The 21539-nt window shown below is 40.3% G+C and overlaps 1 protein-coding gene and 1 long non-coding RNA gene across 2 annotated transcripts in view; one reads left to right on the forward strand and one right to left on the reverse strand.

Annotated features, from left to right (window-relative positions):
• LOC108397513 (uncharacterized) overlaps window positions 1-13537 on the reverse strand; it is a 79984-nt gene extending 66447 nt beyond the window's left edge. The window contains exon 1 of the long non-coding RNA XR_005058593.2: window positions 13256-13537. This is a non-coding gene — a long non-coding RNA (uncharacterized lncRNA). The remainder of the gene's footprint in view (window positions 1-13255) is intronic.
• A 183-nt stretch (window positions 13538-13720) lies between these two features.
• On the forward strand, window positions 13721-16845 carry C1GALT1C1 (C1GALT1 specific chaperone 1). Its single transcript, XM_017671964.3, has 2 exons — window positions 13721-13914; window positions 15799-16845. The coding sequence occupies exon 2, from the start codon at window positions 15804-15806 to the stop codon at window positions 16758-16760; it is 957 nt and encodes a 318-aa protein (XP_017527453.1). The 5' UTR covers window positions 13721-13914; window positions 15799-15803; the 3' UTR covers window positions 16761-16845.
• The last annotated feature ends 4694 nt before the right edge of the window (window positions 16846-21539 follow it).

The raw sequence follows: 21539 nt of genomic DNA on the forward strand, positions 1-21539 counted from the left end.
TTCATCCCACTGCTCTTGCATTTTTCTCTGCATCTCATCCCACTGCTCTTGCATTTTTCTCTGCATCTCATCCCATTGCTCTTGCATTTTTCTCTGCATCTCTGTCAGCATGTTCATGATTTTTATTTTGAATTCTTTTTCAGGAGGACTAGTTAGGTCTGTCTCCCTCTCAGGTGTTGTCTCTGTGATCTTTGTCTGCCTGTAGTTTTGCCTTTTCATGGTGATAGAGATAGTTTGCAGAGCTGGTACAAGTGACCGCTGGAAGAGCTTCCCTTCTTGTTGGTTTGTGGCCTTTTCCTGGGAGAATAGCAACCTCTAGTGGCTTGTGCTGGGCAGCTGTGCGCAGACAGGGCTTCTGCTTCCTGCCCAGTTGCTTTGGGGTTTATCTCCGCTGTTGCTGTGGGCTTGGCCTGGCTGGGGCTGTTCCTCCAAAATGGTAGAGCCCCGTTGGAGGGGGAGTGGCCGGGGGGCTATTTATCTCCGTAAGGGGCCTCTGTGCTCCCTGCTGCCCAGGGGGTTAGAGTGCCCAGAGATCCCCAGATTCCCTGCCTCTGGTCTAAGTGACCTGTCCTGCCCCTTTAAGACTTCCAAAAAGCACTCTCCAAACCAAAACAACAACAGCAACAATGAGAGAGGGAACAGAAAGAAAAAAAAAGGAAAAAACACGCGATTTTTGTTTTTTTTTTGTCCTCAGGTGCCGGTCCCAGGCACCCGCTCACTGGTCCTGCTGCCCTGTCTCCCTAGCACCAGGGTCCCTGTCCTTTCAAGGCTTCCAAAAAGCACCCACCCACCGGTCCCGCAGGGAAGGAATGCTCGATATTCTTTGTCCTCAGGCGCTGGTCCCAGGCACCCGCTCACCAGTCCCGCCGCCCTGCCTCCCTAGCACCGGGGTCCCTGTCCCTTTAAGGCTTCCAAAAAGCACTCACCAAAAAGAGAGAAAAAAAGGGGAAAAACGCGCGATTTCCTCCGTCCTCAGGTGCCGGTCTCAGGCACCCGCCCACCGGTCCCACAGGGAAAAACGCACGATATTCTTTGTCCTCAGGCGCCGGTCCCAGGCACCCGCTCACCAGTCCCGCCGCCCTGCCTCCCTAGCACCGGGGTCCCTGTCCCTTTAAGGCTTCCAAAAAGCGTTCGCCAAAAAGAGAAAAAAAAAAAGGGGAAAAACGCGCGATTTCCTCCGTCCTCTTGCGCCGGTCTCAGGCACCCGCCCAGTGGTCCCGCAGGGAGAAATGCGGGATATTCTTTGTCCTCTGGCGCCGGTCCCAGGCACCTGCTCACCGGTCCCGCCACCCTGCCTCCCTAGCACCGGGGTCCCTGTCCCTTTAAGGCTTCCAAAAAGCACTCGCCAAAAAAAAACCGCTCCAGTTTCTTTCCACCCGCCGGGAGCCGGGGGGAGGGGCGCTCGGGTCCCGCCGGGCCGGGGCTTAGATCTTACCCCCTTCGCAAGGCGCTGGGTTCTTGCAGGTGTGCATGTGGTCTGGATGTTGTCCTGTGTCCTGTGGTCTCTATTTTAGGAAGATGTTTCTTTGTTATATTTTCATAGCTCTATGTGTTTTTGGGAGGAGATTTCCACTGCTCTACTCATGCCGCCATCCTGGCTCCGCCTCCCAAAACCATATATATTTTTGAAAATACAACAAATACAACTATTCCTAAAAGAGAGACCAGAAGACACAGGACAACAGCCAGACTACATCCACACCTGCGAGAACCCAGTGCCTCGCGAAGGGGGTAAGATACAAGCTGCAGCCCGGTGGGACCTGATCGCCCCTCACCCCAGCTCCTGGCAGGAGGAGAGAAGTCGGAGTGGGGAGGGAGAGGGAGCCCAGGACTGCTAAATAGCCATCCCTGGCCATCCACACCAGAGCACAGAGACACAGTGCATGGTGTGCTGGATACTAGGGAAACAGGACAGTAAGACCTGTGAGCAGGTCCATGCAGCCGGCACCCCTGGGACAAAGAAAAGTGAGTGCTTTTTGAAAGTCTAAAGGGACAGGGACCCCACAGCTGGACAGAAGTGTCCCGGGACACATAGCCCAGCAGCTGGGAATCCCAGGGAACTCCAGGCACCCTAATCCCCTGGGAGGCAGCGCAGCTCAGAGGCCCCTCACAGCGATAAACAGCCTCCCACCTGTTTCCCCTCTGACGCAGTTCCACCATACTGGAGCAGCAGCCTGAAGCGGGCCCCACCCACAGCAACCATGGAGCTTAACTTCACAGTGGCCATGCAAGAATCAGAAGCCTCGTCTGCGTGCAGCTACCCAGCACAAGCCGCTAGAGGTCACTGTTCTCAAAGGAGAGGAAGGCCACAAACCAGCAAGAAGGGATGTTCTCCCAGCCAACACATGCGCCAGCTCCCCACAACTACTTCTAAGGCCATGAAAAGGCAGAAGAATTTGATACACACCAAAATCATAGAGTCAACTCCTGAGGAGATAGACCTAACCAATCTTCCTGTAAAAGAATTCAAAATAAAGGACATAACCATGCTGACGGAGCTGCAGAGAAATATGCAAGAGCTAAGGGATGACATCCAGAAGGAGATTACAGAAATGAAACAATCTCTCGAAGGATTTATAAGCAGAATGGATAAGATGCAAGAGGCCATTGATGGAATAGAAACTGGAGAACAGGAACGCATAGAAGCTGACGCAGAGAAAGATAAAAGGATCTCAAGGAATTAAACAATATTAAGAGAACTGTGTGACCAATCCAAAAGGAACTATATCCACATTATAGGGATCCCAGAAGAAGAAGAGAGAGAAAAAGGGATAGAAAGTGTCTTTGAAGAAATAATGGCAGAAAACTTCCCCAAACTGGGGCAGGAAATAATCAATGAGACCACGGAAGTACACAGAACTCCCAAAAGAAGGGACCCAAGGAGGACAACACCAAGACACATAATAATTAAAATGGCAAAGATCAAGGACAAGGACAGAGTTTTAAAGGCAGCTAGAGAGAGGAAAAAAGTCACCTACAAAGGAAAACCCATCAGGCTATCATCAGACTTCTCAACAGAAACCTTACAGGCCAGAAAAGAATGGCCTGATATATTTAATGCAATGAAAAGAAGGGCCTTAAAACAAGAACACTGTATCCAGTCGATTATCATTTAAACATGAAGGAGGGATTAAACAATTCATAGACAAGCAAAAGTTGAGGGAATTTGCCTCCCACAAACTACCTCTACAGGGTATTTTAGAGGGACTGCTCTAGATGGGAGAACTCCTAAGACTAAAGAGATGTCACCAGAGAAAATAAAATCACAGCAAAGAAAGCAGACCAACCAAATACTAACTAAAGGCAAAAAATAAAATCAACTACCCACAAAAGCAGTTAAAGGAAATACAAAAGAGGACAGAATAAAACAACCAAAATATAAAGAATGCAGGAGGAGGAATAAGAAGGGAGAGAAATAAAGAATCACCAGACAGTGTTTATAACAGCTCAATAAGTGAGTTAAGTTAGACAGTAAGATACAAAAGAAGCTAACCTTGAACCTTTGGTAACCCCGAATCTAAAGCCTGCAATGGCAATAAGTACATATCTTTCAGTAATCACCCTAAATGTAAACAGACTGAATGCACCAATCAAAAGACACAGAGTAACAGAATGGATAAAAAACCAAGACCCACCTATATCATGCTTACAAGAGACTCACCTCAAACCCAAAGACATGCACAGACTAAAAGTCAAGGGATGGAAAAAGATATTTCATGCAAACAACAGGGAGAAAAAAGCAAATGTTGCAGTACTAGTATGAGACAAAATAGACTTCGAAACAAAGAAAGTAACAAGAGATAAAGAAGGACATTACATAATGATAAAGGGCTCAGTCCAATAAGAGGATATAACCATTATAAATATATATGCACCCAACACAGGAGCACCAGCATATGTGAACCAAATACTAACAGAATTAAAGGAGGAAATAGAATGCAATGCATTCATTGTAGGAGACTTCAAAACACCATTCACTACAAAGGATAGATCCACCAGACAGAAAATAAGTAAGGACACAGAGGCACTGAACAAGACACTACAACAGATAGGCTTAACAGCCATCTACAGAACTCTACACCCAAAATCATCAGGATACACATTCTTCTCAAGTGCACATGGAACATTTTCCAGAATAGACCACATGCTAGGCCACAAAAAGAGCCTCAGTAAATTAAAAAAGACTGAAATTCTACCAACCAACTTTTCAGACCACAAAGGTATAAAACTAGAAATAAATTGTACAAAGAAAACAAAAAGGCTCACGAACACATGGAGGCTTAACAACATGCTCCTAAATAATCAATGGATCAACAAACAAATTAAAATAGAGATCAAGGAATATATGGAAACAAATGACAACAACAACACAAAGTCCCAACTTCTGTGGGACGCAGCAAAAGCAGTCTTAAAAGGAAAGTATATAGCAGCCCAGTCATAATTAAACAAGGAAGCAGAATCCCAAATGAATAGTCTAATGTCACAATTATCAAAATTGGAAAAAGAAGAACAAATGAGGCCTAAGGTCAGCAGCAGGAGGGACATAATAAAGATCAGAGAAGAAATAAACAAAATTGAGAATAAAACAGAAAAAAAATCAATGAAACCAAGAGCTGGTGCTTTGAGAAAATAAACAAGATAGATAAGCCTCTATCCAGACTTATTAAGAGAAAAAGAGAATCAACACACACCAACAGACTCAGAATCGAGAAATAAAAATCACGACAGACTCCACAGAAATACAAAGAATTATTAGAGACTACTATGAAAACCTATATGCTAACAAGCTGGAAAACCTAGAAGAAATGGACAACTTCCTAGAAAAATACAACCTTCCAAGGCTGACCAAAAAAGAAACACAAAATTTAAACAAACTAAATATGAGCAAAGAAATTGAAGTGGTAATCAAAAAACTACCCAAGAACAAAACCCCCGGGCCAGATGAATTTACCTTGGAATTTTATCAGACATACAGAGAAGACATAATACCCATTCTCCTTTAAAGTTTTCCAAACAATTGAAGAGGAGGGAATACTCCCAAACTCATTCTATGAACCCAACATCACGCTGATACCAAAACCAGGCAAAGACCCCACCAAAAAAGAAAATTAAGGACCAATATCCCTGATGAACATAGATGCAAAAATACTCAACAACATATTAGCAAACTGAATTCAAAAATATATCAAAAGGATCATACGCCATGACCAAGTGGGATTCATCCCAGGGATGCAAGGATGGTACAACATTCGAAAATCCATCAACATCATCCACCACATCAACAAAAAGGAGGACAAAAATCACATGATCATCTCCATAGATGCTGAAAAAGCATTTGACAAAATTCAACATCCATTCATGATAAAAACTCTCAGCAAAATGGGTATAGAGGGCAAGTGTCTCAACATAATAAAGGCCATATATGATAAACCCACAGCTAACATCATACTGAACAGTGAGAAGCTGAAAGCTTTTCCTCTGAGATCGGGAACAAGACAGGGATGCCCACTCTCCCCACTGTTATTTAACATAGTACTGGAGGTCCTAGCCACGGCAATTAGACAAAACAAAGAAATACAAGGAATCCAGATTGGTAAAGAAGTTAAACTGTCACTGTCTGCAGATGACATGATATTGTACATAAAAAACCCTAAAGACTCCACACCAAAACTAATAGAACTGATATCGGAATACAGCAAAGTTGCAGGATACAAAATTAACACCCAGAAATCTGTGGCTTTCCTATAAACGAACAATGAACCAATAGAAAGAGAAATCAGGAAAACAATTCCATTCACAACTGTATCAAAAAGAATAAAATACCTAACCTAGGAATAAACCTAACCAAAGAAGTGAAAGACCTACACCCTGAAAACTACAAGATGCTCTTAAGAGAAATTAAAGAGGACACTAACAAATGGAAACTCATCCCATGCTCTTGGCTAGGAAGAATTAATATCGTCAAAATGGCCATCCTACCCAAAGCAATATACAAATTTGATGCAATCCCTATCAAACTACCAACAACATTCTTCAACGAACTGGAACAAATAGTTCAAAAATTCATATGGAAACACCAAAGACCCCAAATAGCCAAAGCAATCCTGAGAAGGAAGAATAAAGTGGGGGGGATATCACTCCCCAATGTCAAGCTCTACTACAAAGCCTAATGAAGACAATTTGGTACTGGCACAAGAACAGAGCCACAGACCAGTGGAACAGAATAGAGACTCTAGACATTAACCCAAACATATATTGTCAATTAATATACGATAAAGGATCAATGGACAAACAATGGGGAAATGACAGTCTCTTCAATAGATGGTGCTGGCAAAACAGGCCAGCTACATGTAAGAGAATGAAACTGGACCACTGTCTAACCCCATACACAAAAGCAAATTTGAAATGGATGAAAGACCTGAATGTAAGTCCTGAAACCATAAAACTCTTAGAAAAAAACATAGGCAAAAATCTCTTGGACATAAACATGAGTGACTTCTTCATGAACATATCTCCCCAGGCAAGGAAAACAAAAGCAAAAATGAACAAATGGGACTACATCAAGCTGAGAAGCTTCTGTACAGCAAAGGACACCATCAATAGAACAAAAAGGTACCCTACAGTATGGGAGAATATATTCGTAAATGACAGATCCGATAACGGCTTGACATCCAAAATATATAAAGACCTCACACACATCAACAAACAAAAAGCAAATAATCCAATTAAAAAATGGGCTGAGGAGCTGAGCAGACAGTTCTCCAAAGAAGAAATTCAGATGGCCAACAGACACATGAAAAGATGCTCCACATCGCTAGTTACCAGAGAAATGCAAATTAAAATCACAATGAGGTATCACCTCACACCAGTAAAAGACAAACAACACATGTTGGCGAGGTTGTGGAGAAAGGGGAACCCTCCTACACTGCTGGTGGGAATGAATGTAAATTAGTTCAACCATTGCAGAAAGCAGTATGGAGGTTCCTCAAAATGCTCAAAATAGACATACCATTTGACCCAGGAATTCCATTTCTAGGAATTTACCCTAAGAATGCAGCAGCCCAGTTTGAAAAAGACAGATGCACCCCTATGTTTATTGCAGCACTATTTACAATAGCCAAGAAATGGAAGCAACCTAAGTGTCCATCAGTAGATGAATGGATAAAGAAGATATGGTACATATACACAATGGAATATTATTCAGCCATAAGAAGAACACATCCTATCATTTGCAACAACATGGATGGAGCTATAGGGTATTATGCTCAGTGAAATAAGCCAAACAGAGAAAGACAAATACCAAACGATTTCACTCATATGTGGAGTATAAGAACAAAGAAAATCTGAATGAACAAAACAGCAGCAGAATCACAGAACTCAAGAATGGACTAACAGTTACCAAAGGGAAAAGGACTGGGGAGAATCGGAGGGAGAGGAGGGATAAGGGCAGGGAAGAAGAAAGGGGGTATTACGCTTAGCATGTATAATGTGGGGTGGGGGGAATGGGGAGGGTTGTGCAACACAGAGAAGACAAGTAGTGATTCTACAACATCTTACTACACTGATGGACAGTGATTGTAATGGGGTTTGTTGCGGGACCTGATGAAGGGGGGACCCTAGTAAACATAATGCTCTTCATGTAATTGTAGATTAATGATAACAAAAAAAGACAAAGTTTTCTTAACTGTTAGTCTACTCTTAATATTGAAAGATTGCAAATGGTTCTCTAATTGTTTTATCAAAGCAGTTTCTCATGCTTAAAGTCTCAATGAGTTGTCAGAGTATTTAAGAAAATGAGATTAATATTATTAGTGAAATTTTAGTCCTTAATATTAAAAGGACTAAAAGCTAAACTTTGCTACCAACTGTGTAACCTTCTTTATTTGCCTTTGAGGTTGTCATTCTGGTTAAATGGTTAAATGGATAAGTATTGCTTCATGGCAACCTATAATCCTATTTAAGCAAGTGCCAAAGAAACTTTCTTCTGACAACTTCCCAAAATCAAATTCAAAAAGGTACCTCTAGTTAACTCTGATATTTTCCAGAGGGCCCCTGGAACATGTCAGAGGAATTTTTTCTCATTGGAGAAAGTATTTGGCTAATTTGGGTTATTTATCTGATATATAATTACCTGCTGAATTACCTGGAAAGCACTGTCAAAGGGAATGATGCTAAACTTTGTTACTGAATGTTTTGTGTTACAGAAATATCTGAATTTCCTTATGTGAACTGTCTTACAGTAAGCTCTCATCAGATCTTTAACCATTGTTATTTGTAAGTCTTTTGTCATTTACAGCCACTGTTTTATTACTCCTAAGCTAGTAAAGAACTAGATTTCAGCAGAACAGTTATTGGTTATATAGGATTAAGTAAAGTAAGGACGATGATCTTGTGGCTTTTTGTTTCAAATGTTGCTGATAAAGTATTTTAAGCTTGTTCCCTTAAGCTGACAACAGTTTAGTAAATGACTATCTTTATAAGCAGAATTGAAACATTTATCTTTCTCTCGACCTGATCTCTCCAGAATTAAAAAACTCTCAGTGACTATTTTTATATTTCATGACGGTATGTTTATTTGCGTAAGTTCAATAAGAACCTGCTTTCCTTGTATGAGGACCAATTAAAAACACAGGTTATACTACCAAGGCTTTGACTGGAATGTCATACCTGAGAGACACGTGCATAAACTCAGATTTGAACAGCTTTAAGGAACTAAGGTTGACTTTATAAAGCCAACAAATCCCCTTGGAAGAACTGGCGTGGTACCTTGCTTACAGGGTTCCCAGCAGCCTTACCAGGTGAGTAAGGAAGGTCACTTCCTGGCAGGTGCAGGAACCTCAAGATGTCTTGGGGGCCTCAAGAAGAGAGGAATTCACCCAAATCTACAGGTACTGCAGGCAAAACCTGATGGCAAGTATGGCTTGGCTTTCTGGCCTCAAGAGGCCTTTAAAAGTTCAATCTGAAATTCCTTATAAAAAGTTCCAGCAAAGCACATTTAAAAGAGCCTATGTAATCAATTGCTCTTCTTGATGCAATTACGCAAATAATAAAGCCAAGTGTTAATTATTTTCTTAATCTGGTTACTTCTAATAAAAATGAGGGTGATTTTGGAGAAAAATATTGTTTCAATAATGCAGCCTTATCCATACTAAATCCTAATACTAGTCATTGGGACATAAACTAGATCCAGAATTCTAGCTTCTTCAAAATATCTGGCTATTATTTTCCAGATGTTTTAGTTTTCTCCTATCATTTCAATTAAAGTTATACTATTTCTAGTTCTCATATTCAACCATGCATTCTTAATCCCATCAGGTTTGTCCCCCAGAATGGAAAATCCAACTCCACATGTTGCTACTTAACCTAGTAACACAATTTCTTCTATCTTGCCTAGAAGCCACAAAACTGCAAAGAGTAATAGAAATGGAACCGGGAATAGAAGTGCCCATCTTCCAAGGCCCTCTCAACTGACCACTGATGGAGTCCTAACTGCGCCCTGTACTGCACCCCCTCTCAGCATGAAGCAGCCAGAGCGGTCATCTCCCCCTTTCCCTAGCAGTAGCTAGGGTCTCCATCTGTAGAGGGGAGAATGAGACAGGGACGGTGGGTGTAGTCAGAGTAGGGTGAGGGCCTCCGAGAAAAGCAGGGCAGAATATTTACACTCAGAGCAATGTAACAATGGGCAAAGAAGTCCCTATTGAAACTCTGTGCTAAGCATTATGCAAAGTCAACGTCACACTAATTCTCTAGGGAAAGATACCTAAGAATATAGACACATTCAGTGAGATCAGTTAAAGGTCAAAAGGCCAGGAGCAACTTGGCCTGGAATGTTTGAGTGTTCTGCAAGGGTATCAGCATAACTCGTGACTCTGCTGTCAGCCCTAGAATCAGACTATGACCTAGCCCACCTTGAGGACAGGGCAGGTGATACAAGTCCACACCCCTAAGCCTTTTTCTTGATGTCCTCAAAAAATCCTCAGCTGCCTATAAAACCCCCTAGACAACGCACCAACATGGGCTCTCTTGTCTCCTCCTGGCATAAGCCAGGAGGTCTATTCTCTCACTTTATTTCTAAATAAAAGCCTGTACCTTGCTTTCCTTAAAAAAAAAAAAAAAAAGAGAGCAAATAATCCAATCAAAAAATGGTCAGAGGAACAGAACAGACAGTTCTCCAAAGAAGAAATTCAGATGGCCAACAGATACATGTAAAGATGCTCCACATCACTAGTCATCAGAGAAATGCAAATTAAAACCACAATGAGATATCATCTCACACCAGTAAGGATGGCCACCATCCAAAAGACAAACAACAACAAATGTTGGCAAGGATGTGGAGAAAGGGGAATCCTTCTACACAGCTGGTGGGAATGTAAATTGGTTCAACCACTGTAGAAAACATTAAAGAATGTTCCTCCAAAAACTCAAAATTGAAATACCATTTGACCCAGGAATTCCACTCCTAGGAATTTACCCTAAGAATGCTGCAGCCCAGTTTGTAAAAGACATATATGTACCCCTATGTTTATCGCAGCACTATTTACAATAGCTAAGAAATGGAAGCAACCTAAGTGTCCATCAGTAGATGAATGGATAAAGAAGATGTGGTACATATACACAATGGAATATTATTTAGCCATAAGAAGAAAACAGATCCTACCATTTGCAACAACATGGATGGAGCAAGAGGGTATTATGCTCAGTGAAATAAGCCAGGCAGAGAAAGACAAGTATCAAATGATTTCACTCATCTGTGGAGTACAAGAACAAAGAAAAAACTGGAGGAACAGAACAGCAGCAGACTCACAGAACCCAAGAACAGACGAACAGTTACCAAAGGGAAAGGGACCAGGGAGGATGGGTGGGGAGGGAGGGATAAGGGGGGGAGGGAAGAAAGGGGGCATTACGATTAGCATGCATAATGTGTGGGGGGCAGGGGGCACAGGAAGGGCTGTACAACACAGAGAACACAAATAGTGATTCTACAGCATCTTACTACGCTGATAGACAGTGACTGCAATGGGGTATGTTGGGGGAACTTGGTGATAAGGGAGTTTAGTAAACATAATGTTCCTCATGTAACTGTAGATTAATGATACCAAAAGGAAAAAAAATCCTGTGGCTTATTCTGTCTCCGAGCATCTTGTATCAGTACTTCCAGTTTGGTATATCTTCCGGTACTAGAGAGAAGCATTTTAAACTGTCTTGTAATATAAAAATGAAACAAAATTAACAAAATAGCAGTAGACTCATAGACACTGGGAAGTAACTGATGTTTACCATGGGGCAGGGTTTGGGGTAGGTGGGATAAAAGGAAACAAAAATTCTCAATCATAATGTAAGTTAGTCATGCGGATGGAAGTGCAGCATGGAGAATATAGCCAATGATTCTGTAACATCTTCCTATGTTGACAGTAACTGCACTAGTGGGGGTGTGGAATTAATACTATGGGTAACTATTGAACCACTGTGTTGTATACTTGAAACCAATATAAGATTGTGTATCTATGATAACTTCAAAAAAAATAAATAGTCACTGTTTCTGAATTCTGAGTGCATTTCTATTTGTCTTTCCTTGGCCCCTTTTTGCAGAGCGATACTGCTTCTCTGCATTCTTTTTTTTTTTAAGGTATGATTGATATACACTCTTATGAAGGTTTCACATGAAAAAACAATGTGGTTATTAGATTCACCCATATTATCAAGTGCCCACCCATACCCCAATGCAGTCACTGTCCATCAGTGCAGCAAGATGCCACAGATCCACTATGTGCCTTCTCTGTGCTACACTGTTCTGTGATCCCCCACACCATGTGTACTAAACATAATACCCCTCAATCCCCTTCTCCCTCCCTCCCCACCAGCCCTCCCACACCCCTCCCCTTTGGTAACCACTAGTTCCTTCTTGGAGTCTGTGAGTCTGCTGCTATTTTGTTCCTTCAGTTTTGCTTCATTGTTATACTCCACAAATGAGGGAAATCATTTGGCCTTTGTCTTTCTCCACCTGGCTTATTTCACTGTTCTCTGCATTCTTTTAAAGGTAGTTGTATTAGTATCTTTTCTTCTTTTCCTTTTTGTCCCTCTAATTTTAAAGATCACTTAATCTGCTATTCTTCAAATTTGAAGAAACAAAGCTTGTTATAACCAGTGAAACAATGCAATACTAGGAGGTACAAAGACAAAGCTAATCACCTCCACCTCAACCTCCTGATGCAATCAATATTTGCAGCCTGCTAAGGAGCCTTCCACAACTCTCCTTGCTCATACAAACAGATAAACATATGTGCAAATATATAAAATTATGCTTTTTCCAACGTATATACTATTCCAACACTATACACATAACTCTGCAACTTGTTTCACCTAACTAGTTACATATATAGTATCACCTGTGCGTGCATATTATATAAAATATCCACATATAGATATGTGACAACAGACAATATATAGTATTTAACAAAATATAGGTTAGACACTCTGTAGTCTTAAGTTCCCTTCTAGTTCTAAAATTTGTTTTGTATTCCTTTAAAGAATATACCACCATTATAATTATTTGTAATGAATTGTTTAATGTCTTTCTTCCCTGCTAGACTAAGAGCTCCATGAGGACAGGGGGTTAATTTTGTTCACTACTGTATCTCCAGAATTTAGGGTAGTGCTTGCCAGGATAGCAATTGCCTAAATTCTGTATGTTCAGTGTTTCAGTGCCTCCTGAAACTTTTAATCTACTTAAACTGGGCCATTGCCAATACTCCAATATATGTGTTTTTAGGAACTCAGACCTGAGTTAGTTACCACTCAGTGTTATTTAGATGGAACCTACTGAAAGTACATTTTATATATTCGTAAGAACCTGTGTTCTGCCACAAAAAATACTTTTAAAAGATCACGTTTAGCAGAAAGCTCTGCACTTGTCATTAGGAAACCTGGATTCTAGTCCCAGCTCTGCCGTTAATTACTGTGTGGCTTTCAGAAAATTCCTTATCCTTTCTGGTCCTGCTTCCTCATCGGTAGCTCTAACATTAATTCCCAAATATGTACTGTCTACTCGTGTTGGCACTATGTTAAGTGCTAGTGATGCGGGGATGTATAACAGCCAACATTTAAAGAATGCTTATCCTGTGCGTGGTCTTTTGCTAACGGAATCATATGCACTATTTCACTTAATCTTCTTTGAGATAGCACGACATGGTATTTTCTGTACTTTACAAAAGAGGAAACTGAGGCGTAGCGAGGTGAAATCACCTTCCCAGCTTACCAAAAGACGCGGTGAAAACAGGATTCGATTCCAGACAGTGGGGCTTCAGATGCCACTCCAATAACCACAGCGAATCCTTGCCCTCATACTTCGATGACTATTTCAGTGGCCTGCATTTTGGCCCCAGCCCAGGAGTACCGGGTGGAGCACCCTCTTGTCAATATGAGGGTGCAATGACGCAGGAGAACGTCAAAGAAAACACTGAGAGCTAACAGAGCCGCTGCAAGGAGCGAGGTTCGACCTCACTCTCGCAGTTCCCACTTCCGGAAGGGAAGAGGTGAAAGGTGATAGCGGGTCTTACGCATGCGCGCCAACCGGTGTGTCCCATTGGGTACAGGCGAGCGTGCAGGTAACGCCAGCAGGACGCGGCCTCCGGAACTCAGCAGCGGGGCGGGAAGTGCGCGCTACGTGCGCGCGGGCCCTACAGACGTCGGCGCGCCCGCCGCTCTGCCTGGCGGAGGCTTCGCTTGCCCCGCCCTGCTGTTCGCGGCATCGCCGCTTCCACTTCCTGGTTCGCCCTACCTTTAGCGAAACCACCGAGAGGACATCGTCTGCCATCTAGAACAGCCCGACCAGTGGCGTAATAGAGTGGCGCGCGAACGTGAGAGGAAAGCTGTGTGCGGCTGCGCTTTCCCGCCCCTGAGCTGTGGTGGCCGCCGGTGAGTACTGGGGCACAGGCGCATACCCTGAGTCGACCCCGGAGTGGCCCGACCCCGCCCCTCTTCGGGGGAAGGCCTGGACCGGGCTCATTCCCAGCATGCTCCACGCGAGGTTCCTGGGCAGGTGCCCAGGGAGTAATAGTGAGTAGGGGACACCGGGAGGCGCTCCCTTGGCCCCCAGTGGAGTCTTGGGACTATGTCCTTCCTCTCGCTTTTATTCCCCACTTTGTCCTTCTCCCTTTCCATATTCCACCCCAACCACCTTCACCTTGCCAAAAGATTAATCTCAAAAACCACTCTGGTAGTTTCTGCCTCATTTGTGCCTGTGTGCAGTTTTGTTTCCCTCTCCTCTGCACCAAATACCTAAAATGTGCATTTCCAGTGTTACACTTTTTCTTTTTCCTCCCTTAATGGGAAAAATATATCCTTAGAATAATTTGTATAAATGATCCATGAATAGCATCCCCGTCAGGAATAATTCTGACATATATATGCCATTATCAAGCTCAGAGACACGTGTGAATTAATCATGTATTGGCCAGAAATAACGTGTAAAATGAAACGCCAAAATTCTATATAAATTAATTAGAGTGCATCTGACAATTCTAATACTAAGCAACGCTTGTTTCCTGCCAATTCTTTTTTCTTTCTTAGAGCTGTGTTTATTGACCAAGTTCTGTCACACAGGAAAATAATCCTGCCTCTTTCCCCACCCCACCCCTCAGGAATTACATCTGCCAGGCTATTCCACACCTTTCCTTCTGGTAGAAGTCAAAGTCTGTTTCCTCTAGAAGAAAACCAAGGGATGGTTTTCTTGTAGCAGTATGGTGATGTTGGTTGCAAAATGTCAGTTATGGTTAACAAACCCCATAAAATTTTTTTCATTTGTAGGAAAACAAGGCTATTCAGTAACTCATTAACTAAATTATCAATAATATGGATGGAAGCACAGTTGACATCATTATTCTGTAATAGAAAAAGCATTAAATTGACATCAAGAGATCTGATTTATAGTTTAGTTCTACCACTGACTGACTGTGACTTTGGGTCAATTACTTAACCTCTGTAGACCCTCTGTTTTCCTGTCTGTAAAATGAGAAAAATGACATTAGGTAGCTTCTAAGGCTCCTTTCAACTTTCAGACACAATAGGAAAATCTAAGTAGCTCAGTAGAACGTTCCTTGTGGAGATAAAGGGGAAATTGGGAAAATATCAGTCGTTATGTTTAATGTTGGCTTTTCTTTTAATTTCTAATTGAAAGTGTATAGTCTTCCTTTTTACTTCCCTGAAGAATAAGGAAATGCCTTTGGAGGAAATTGAAATGTTAATTTCACCCCACATATGCCTACATTGACTCAGTTATCATCCAAAACATTTATTTTCATTATGGGCTTTTATTACATCATGTAGTTGGTATACTGTATTGGAAACCATTTAGTCTTAGAAACAAAAGGGTAACTACTAACATATATGATGTCAATCTTGAGAAACTTGATTTAGGTGTACTCAGAACACCTAAGGACAGCAGCCGTGAGTTAAAGCACTAGGTTGAGAACAGAAATGCCAGCACAGACACCATTGGTGATTTGCCAGTTGTAGGTGGTTTTATGTCTTCAATTAAAGTTTTGGTATAAGTCCATTTATATCTGCAGAGGTTATTTAAATAATATAATGCACACATATCAAAGGAAATTCCTTTAAAGAGAATGATGGACAATCTCTGTAACATTGGTTTCTAGGGTTAATTTAGTAGTTGATTGATTAAATCCCCATAGATGAGGTACAAAAATAGCCTCCCAGAAAATTCTTCTGCATGGAGGTGCTGATGCAAAGTTCCAGGTTATATGGAGGAGTAGATCCTAAAGATCTTTTTCTTCTTCGTAGGAGAAATGCTTTCTGAAAGCAGTTCATTTTTGAAGGGTATGATGCTCGGAAGCATCTTCTGTGCCTTGTTCACAATGCTAGGACACATTAGGATTGGTCATGGAAGTAGAATGCACCACCATGAGCATCATCACCTACAAGCTCCTAATAAAGAAGATATATTGAAAATTTCAGAGGTTGAACGCGTGGAGCTCAGTAAGAATTTTCGGGTATACTGTATCATCCTTGTAAAACCCAAAGATGTGAGTCTTTGGGCTGCAGTGAAGAACACTTGGACCAAACACTGTGACAAAGCAGAGTTCTTCAGTTCTGAAAACGTTAAAGTGTTTGAGTCAATTAACATGGAAACAAATGATATGTGGTTAATGATGAGAAAAGCTTACAAATACGCCTTTGACAAATATAGAGACCAATACAACTGGTTCTTCCTTGCACGCCCCACTACATTTGCTGTTATTGAAAACTTAAAATATTTTTTGTTAAAAAAGGATCCATCACAACCTTTCTATCTAGGCCACACTATAAAATCTGGAGACCTTGAATATGTGAGTATGGAAGGAGGGATTGTCTTAAGTATAGAATCAATGAAAAGACTTAATAGTCTTCTCACTATCCCTGAAAAGTGTCCTGAACAAGGAGGGATGATTTGGAAGATATCTGAAGATAAACAGCTAGCGGTCTGCCTGAAATATGGTGGAGTGTTTGCAGAAAATGCAGAAGATTCTGAAGGAAAAGATGTATTTAATACCAAATCTGTTGGCCTTTTCATTAAAGAGGCAATGACTAATCACCCTAACCTGGTAGTAGAAGGATGTTGTTCAGATATGGCTGTTACGTTTAACGGACTGACTCCTAATCAAATGCACGTGATGATGTATGGGGTATACCGCCTCCGAGCATTTGGGCATGTTTTCAATGATGTATTGGTTTTCTTACCTCCAAATGGTTCTGACAATGACTGAGAAGTGGAACAAAAGCGTGTGTATGATCACCATCTACAACATGTGTTGCCATTATTTGTAGTAAAACTACATATCTAAAACAGGAGTATGTTTTGTTTCTTTTTCAGTTTGGTGGCACTAGTTTAATTGCACATTAAAGTTTAGTAGTACATTTTCACATAGGGTGGGTTTTTTTTCCTTTAAAACACTTGTGAAAATTTCAATCATGTTGGAAAAAAATGTTTGATAATAATTTTTCAAATAAAAGATGTATTTACAAATATGATAAATTATAAATTATAAACATTAAAATACGTGGCATATTTTTGCTGATTGGTTAAAAATTTTAATGTCTTTTTAGCTTTTTAAGATATGCAAATGAAACCTAGGTGTGAATTTGATTCAAGTAAAACTTTCAGCTGTGGGTTTCTATTGTTTTTTTTGGTTTGGTTGACTAATTTTTTTAATTGAAGTATAGTTGATAGACAATATTATATTGGTTTCAAATATATAACACAGTTCAACAGTTACCCATATTATTAAATCCTCATCCCAGCAAGTGGGTTACTATCTATCCACATAGAAAGATGTTACAGAATCATTGGCTATATTCTCCATGCTGCACTCCCATCCCCACGACCAACTTATAATTGAAATTTTTATACTCACATTTATCCCCCTCATCCTCCCCACTCACCTACTCCAACCCATCCCCCATTGTAACCTCCAGTCACCTCTCAGTGTCTGTGAATCTAGTGCTGTTTTGTTTTTAGATTCCACATGCAAGTAAAATCATACAGTATTTGTCTTTTTCTGCCTGGCTTATTTCATTTAGCATAATACCCTCTAGGGCAAATGGTAGGATTTGTTTATGGCTGAATAATATTCCATTGTGTATATATACCACATCTTCCTAATCCATTCATCTATTGATGGAAACTTAGGTTGCTTTCATATTTTGGCTATTATAAATAATGAAACAAACAGGTGCATATATCTTCACAAATCAGAGATTTTGTTTCCTTCATGAAGTAAATTCCTAGAAGTGGAGTTACTGCATCATATGGTATTTATATTTTTAGTTTCTTGAGGAACCTCTATACTGTTTTCCATAGTGGTTGCACCAATGTACATGCCCACTAACAGTGCAGGAGGGTTCCCTTTTCTCTGCATCCTAACAAACACTTGTTATTTCTTGTCTTTTGGATAGTGGCCATCCTAACTGGTTTGAGGTGATATCTCATTGTGGATTTGATTTGCATTTCCCTCATAGTCAGTGATGAGCATCTTCTCATTTGCCTGTTGGCCATCTGAATTTCTTCTTTGGAGAAGTGTCTGCTCATATCTGTTTCTTCTTTGGAATAATGTTCAGGTCCTCTGCCCATTTTTAATCAGCTTTTTTTTTTGTATTGAGTTGTATGAGTTCTTTATATATTTTGGATGTTAACCCCTTATCAGATAAATCATTTACAAATATATTCTCCCATACTTTATGTTGCCTTTTTGTTTTGTTGGTGACCTTTGCTGTATGGAAGCTTCTTAGTTTGATGTTCCACTGTTCATTTTTTCTTTTGTTTCCCTTGTCCAGGGAGACATGTCCAGAAAAAAATTGCTCATGCATATGTTCAAGAGATTTTTGCCTATGTTTTCTTCTAAGAGTTGTATGGTTTCATACCTTATATTTAGGTATTTGATCCATTCTGAGTCTACTTTTGTGTGTGGAGTTAGACAGTAATGTTTCATTCTCTTGCATGTAGCTGTCCAGTTTTGCCAACACCATTTATTGAAGAGACTGTCCTTCCCCCATTGTGTATTCATGCCTCCTTTGTTGTATATTAATTGACCATCTATGCATGGGTTTATTTCTGGTCTATTTTGTTCCAGTGATCTAGGGGTCTGTTCTTTTGCCTGCACCATACTGTTTTGATTGCTATAGCTTTATAGTATAGCTTGAAGCCAGGGACCATGAGACACCCCACCCCCACCCCCAGCTTTTTTGTTCTTTCTCAAGATTGCTTTGGCTAGTTGGGGTATTTTGTGGTTCCATATGAATTTTAGGGTTATTTCCTCTAGTTCCTTGAAAAATGCTATTGGTATTTTGATAAGGATTACATTATATCTGTAGATTGCTTTGGGCAGGATGGCTATTTTGACAATATTAATTCTTCCTATCCATGAGCATGGATAGATTTCCATTTACTGGTGTCTTTAATTTCTCTCATGAATGTCTTATAGTTTTCAGAGTAGAGGTCTTTCACCTCCTTGATCGGATTTACTCCTAGGTATTTTATTCTTTTTGATGCAATTTAAGTGGAGTTGTTTTCCTGATTTCCATTTCTGCTAGTTTGTTGTTAGCATATAGAAATGCAACAAGTTTCTGTATATATTGATTTTGTATCCTACAACATTGCTAAATCCAGTTATTCTAATAGTTTTTTGGTGGAGTCTTTAGGGTTTTCTCTGTATAGTATCATGTCACCTGCAAATAGTGACAGTTTTACTTCTTACCAGTTTGGATGCCTTTTATCTCTTTATCTTGTCTGACTGCCATGACTAGAACTTCCTCCATTACTTCTAATGTTGGTTTATGTTCTAAGCCTCCACAAGTGCCAATGGATTTGTTTTCTCAAAATATACACCAAGCAGCAAAAGAAACATTCCCAACCAATGTTAAAGTGTAGCTAAAATCTCTGCCTGAGAAAGTGAAAATTACTTACAAAGGTTAATAATTTTCCTGAGAGTTAATTTATCAGTGTTCTTCAGCATACACAATTTCAGTCTAACCCTCTGTACTTCTCTATGCAGATACTGAAATTGGAGTGGTGACTATAATGAAAAGTCTTTTTTTTTGGCTGTTTGATATAGTATTTATGTTTAATTTTTTTTATTTTCATATCATTAATCTACAATTACATGAGCAACATTATGGTTACTAGACTCCCCCCATCATCAAGTCCCCACCAGATACCCCATTACAGTCACTGTCCATCAGCGTAGTAAGATGCTATAGAATCACTACTGGTCTCTGTGTTGTACAGCCCTCCCCGTGCATCCCCCTACATTATGTCTGCTAATCATTTTTTCCCCCTTGTACCTCCCTTCCCACCCTTAGAAGTGATGGTTATATTGACAGGATGCATACATTTTCAATTTTTTCCTTTCATTATAAATCAGTTTTAGTGGATACTTTAGAAATTGGAAGATTTTGAGTTTCCTGTAGAACCTTGAGAGACATATTCTCAAAATTAAGGAACCTAGATAAACAAAGTTAAAATATTTACCACATTTTGTTTGGGTATACATTTATTTCATATTTCCATTAATATATAAATAATTTCTCTTACTAATTTCTCATGAACAACAAAAAAGTGAAATATTTATTATAATGAAATACCTCCACAAATTTAGTCATTTGCCATTCTTATATCTTCTTCTGAAGTACTATGCTTAGAAATACTGTATCCTAATTACCTGATTTGTATACAGAGGGGGAACTTGGCTGCATATAATCCTTATTTGACAAATGCCATAAGACCTTCTGTTTGGAGACTATCAAATTCCTCAAATTGGGAATGTTCATGACTACCGCAGGGATAAACCCAGCTGCTTGTTTTAGGTCCAGAACATTTTTTAAAAAGGAAAAATGCAGCTGCCAACAGACCACCACCAAACCAATATAAAGTCTGCCAGAAGAGAATTGATCAGGCCTTTATATTACTGCACAATGGCACAACCATCTGAGTTGGAAGGCTGAACTGTTGCAACTCCAAGACATCTGTATTTTCTTTACCTTCTCACATTGGATACAACCTAAGGAATACTTTTATATTGACTCGTGTAATTTACAAATCTTGATGACTGAAATTGGAAAAGTATTAGTAACTTCCTCCTGGCTTTATAAATTGTTAACAGGCTGTCAACATTACCCAGGTTTTTAAAACTATAAATTTACTCACTAGACTAGGAGCTCCTTAAGGGCAAGGGTCACTTGTATATTACTCATCTTTGTGCCACATCACCTGGAACATAGTAAATATTCAATAAATGCCCACTGAGTTGAAATGACCTTGGCTGAGTGTCAGATACACAGAAATGGCTAGACTATAGGTTGACTTGACACAAAATACATCCTGAAACTAAAAATGAACTGAAGACACATTGCCTGAGAGAAATAGGTTCTCCCTATATTCCTGTTCTCAGGAATGTTGGTAAACTCAGTTTCCTTTAAGCAGAGGGCCTAAAGAGGCTGATATATCTGCTAGTTTAATCTCTTTGAATTGGCTTCCCTGTGTGACCTCATGTTTAGACACTGACCAGGCTCCCACATGTAGAGTGACACCCCTGATTAACACCAGGATCTGATGCCTCAGACCCAGGTGAAGGAGGAAACATACATATTTAATCCACATCACCAAGGCAACACAGTCAACGTACTTCAGCATAGTAGAAAAACATGCACAGATGATGATTTTGAATATTTTAAGTGTTTCCTACTCCCACCCTAACAGTGGTTAGAAACAAGGGTAAATTAGTTCAGAAACCAGGCAATTAAAGGTTTCAACTTCTCTACTATGTGGGTGTGCTTTGTTTTTCATTGCTAACACTCCACAGACAATCTTGGTCAATTAACTTTATCTCAGTACCAAAAATGAAGGTTCAAGGTTTGGTTTTGACATAAATGATGCAGACACTCTCTTTTTAAGAATATAAGGAGCTATAGGCCTCAAATCGGGTGCTTTATCCACCAAATGGGGAGACATCTGAATTTAAAGCCATAGTCAGCAAAAATGGAGACTATCT

This window comes from Manis javanica, chromosome X (genome assembly GCF_040802235.1).
Source record: "Manis javanica isolate MJ-LG chromosome X, MJ_LKY, whole genome shotgun sequence".
Lineage (NCBI taxonomy): Eukaryota > Metazoa > Chordata > Mammalia > Pholidota > Manidae > Manis > Manis javanica.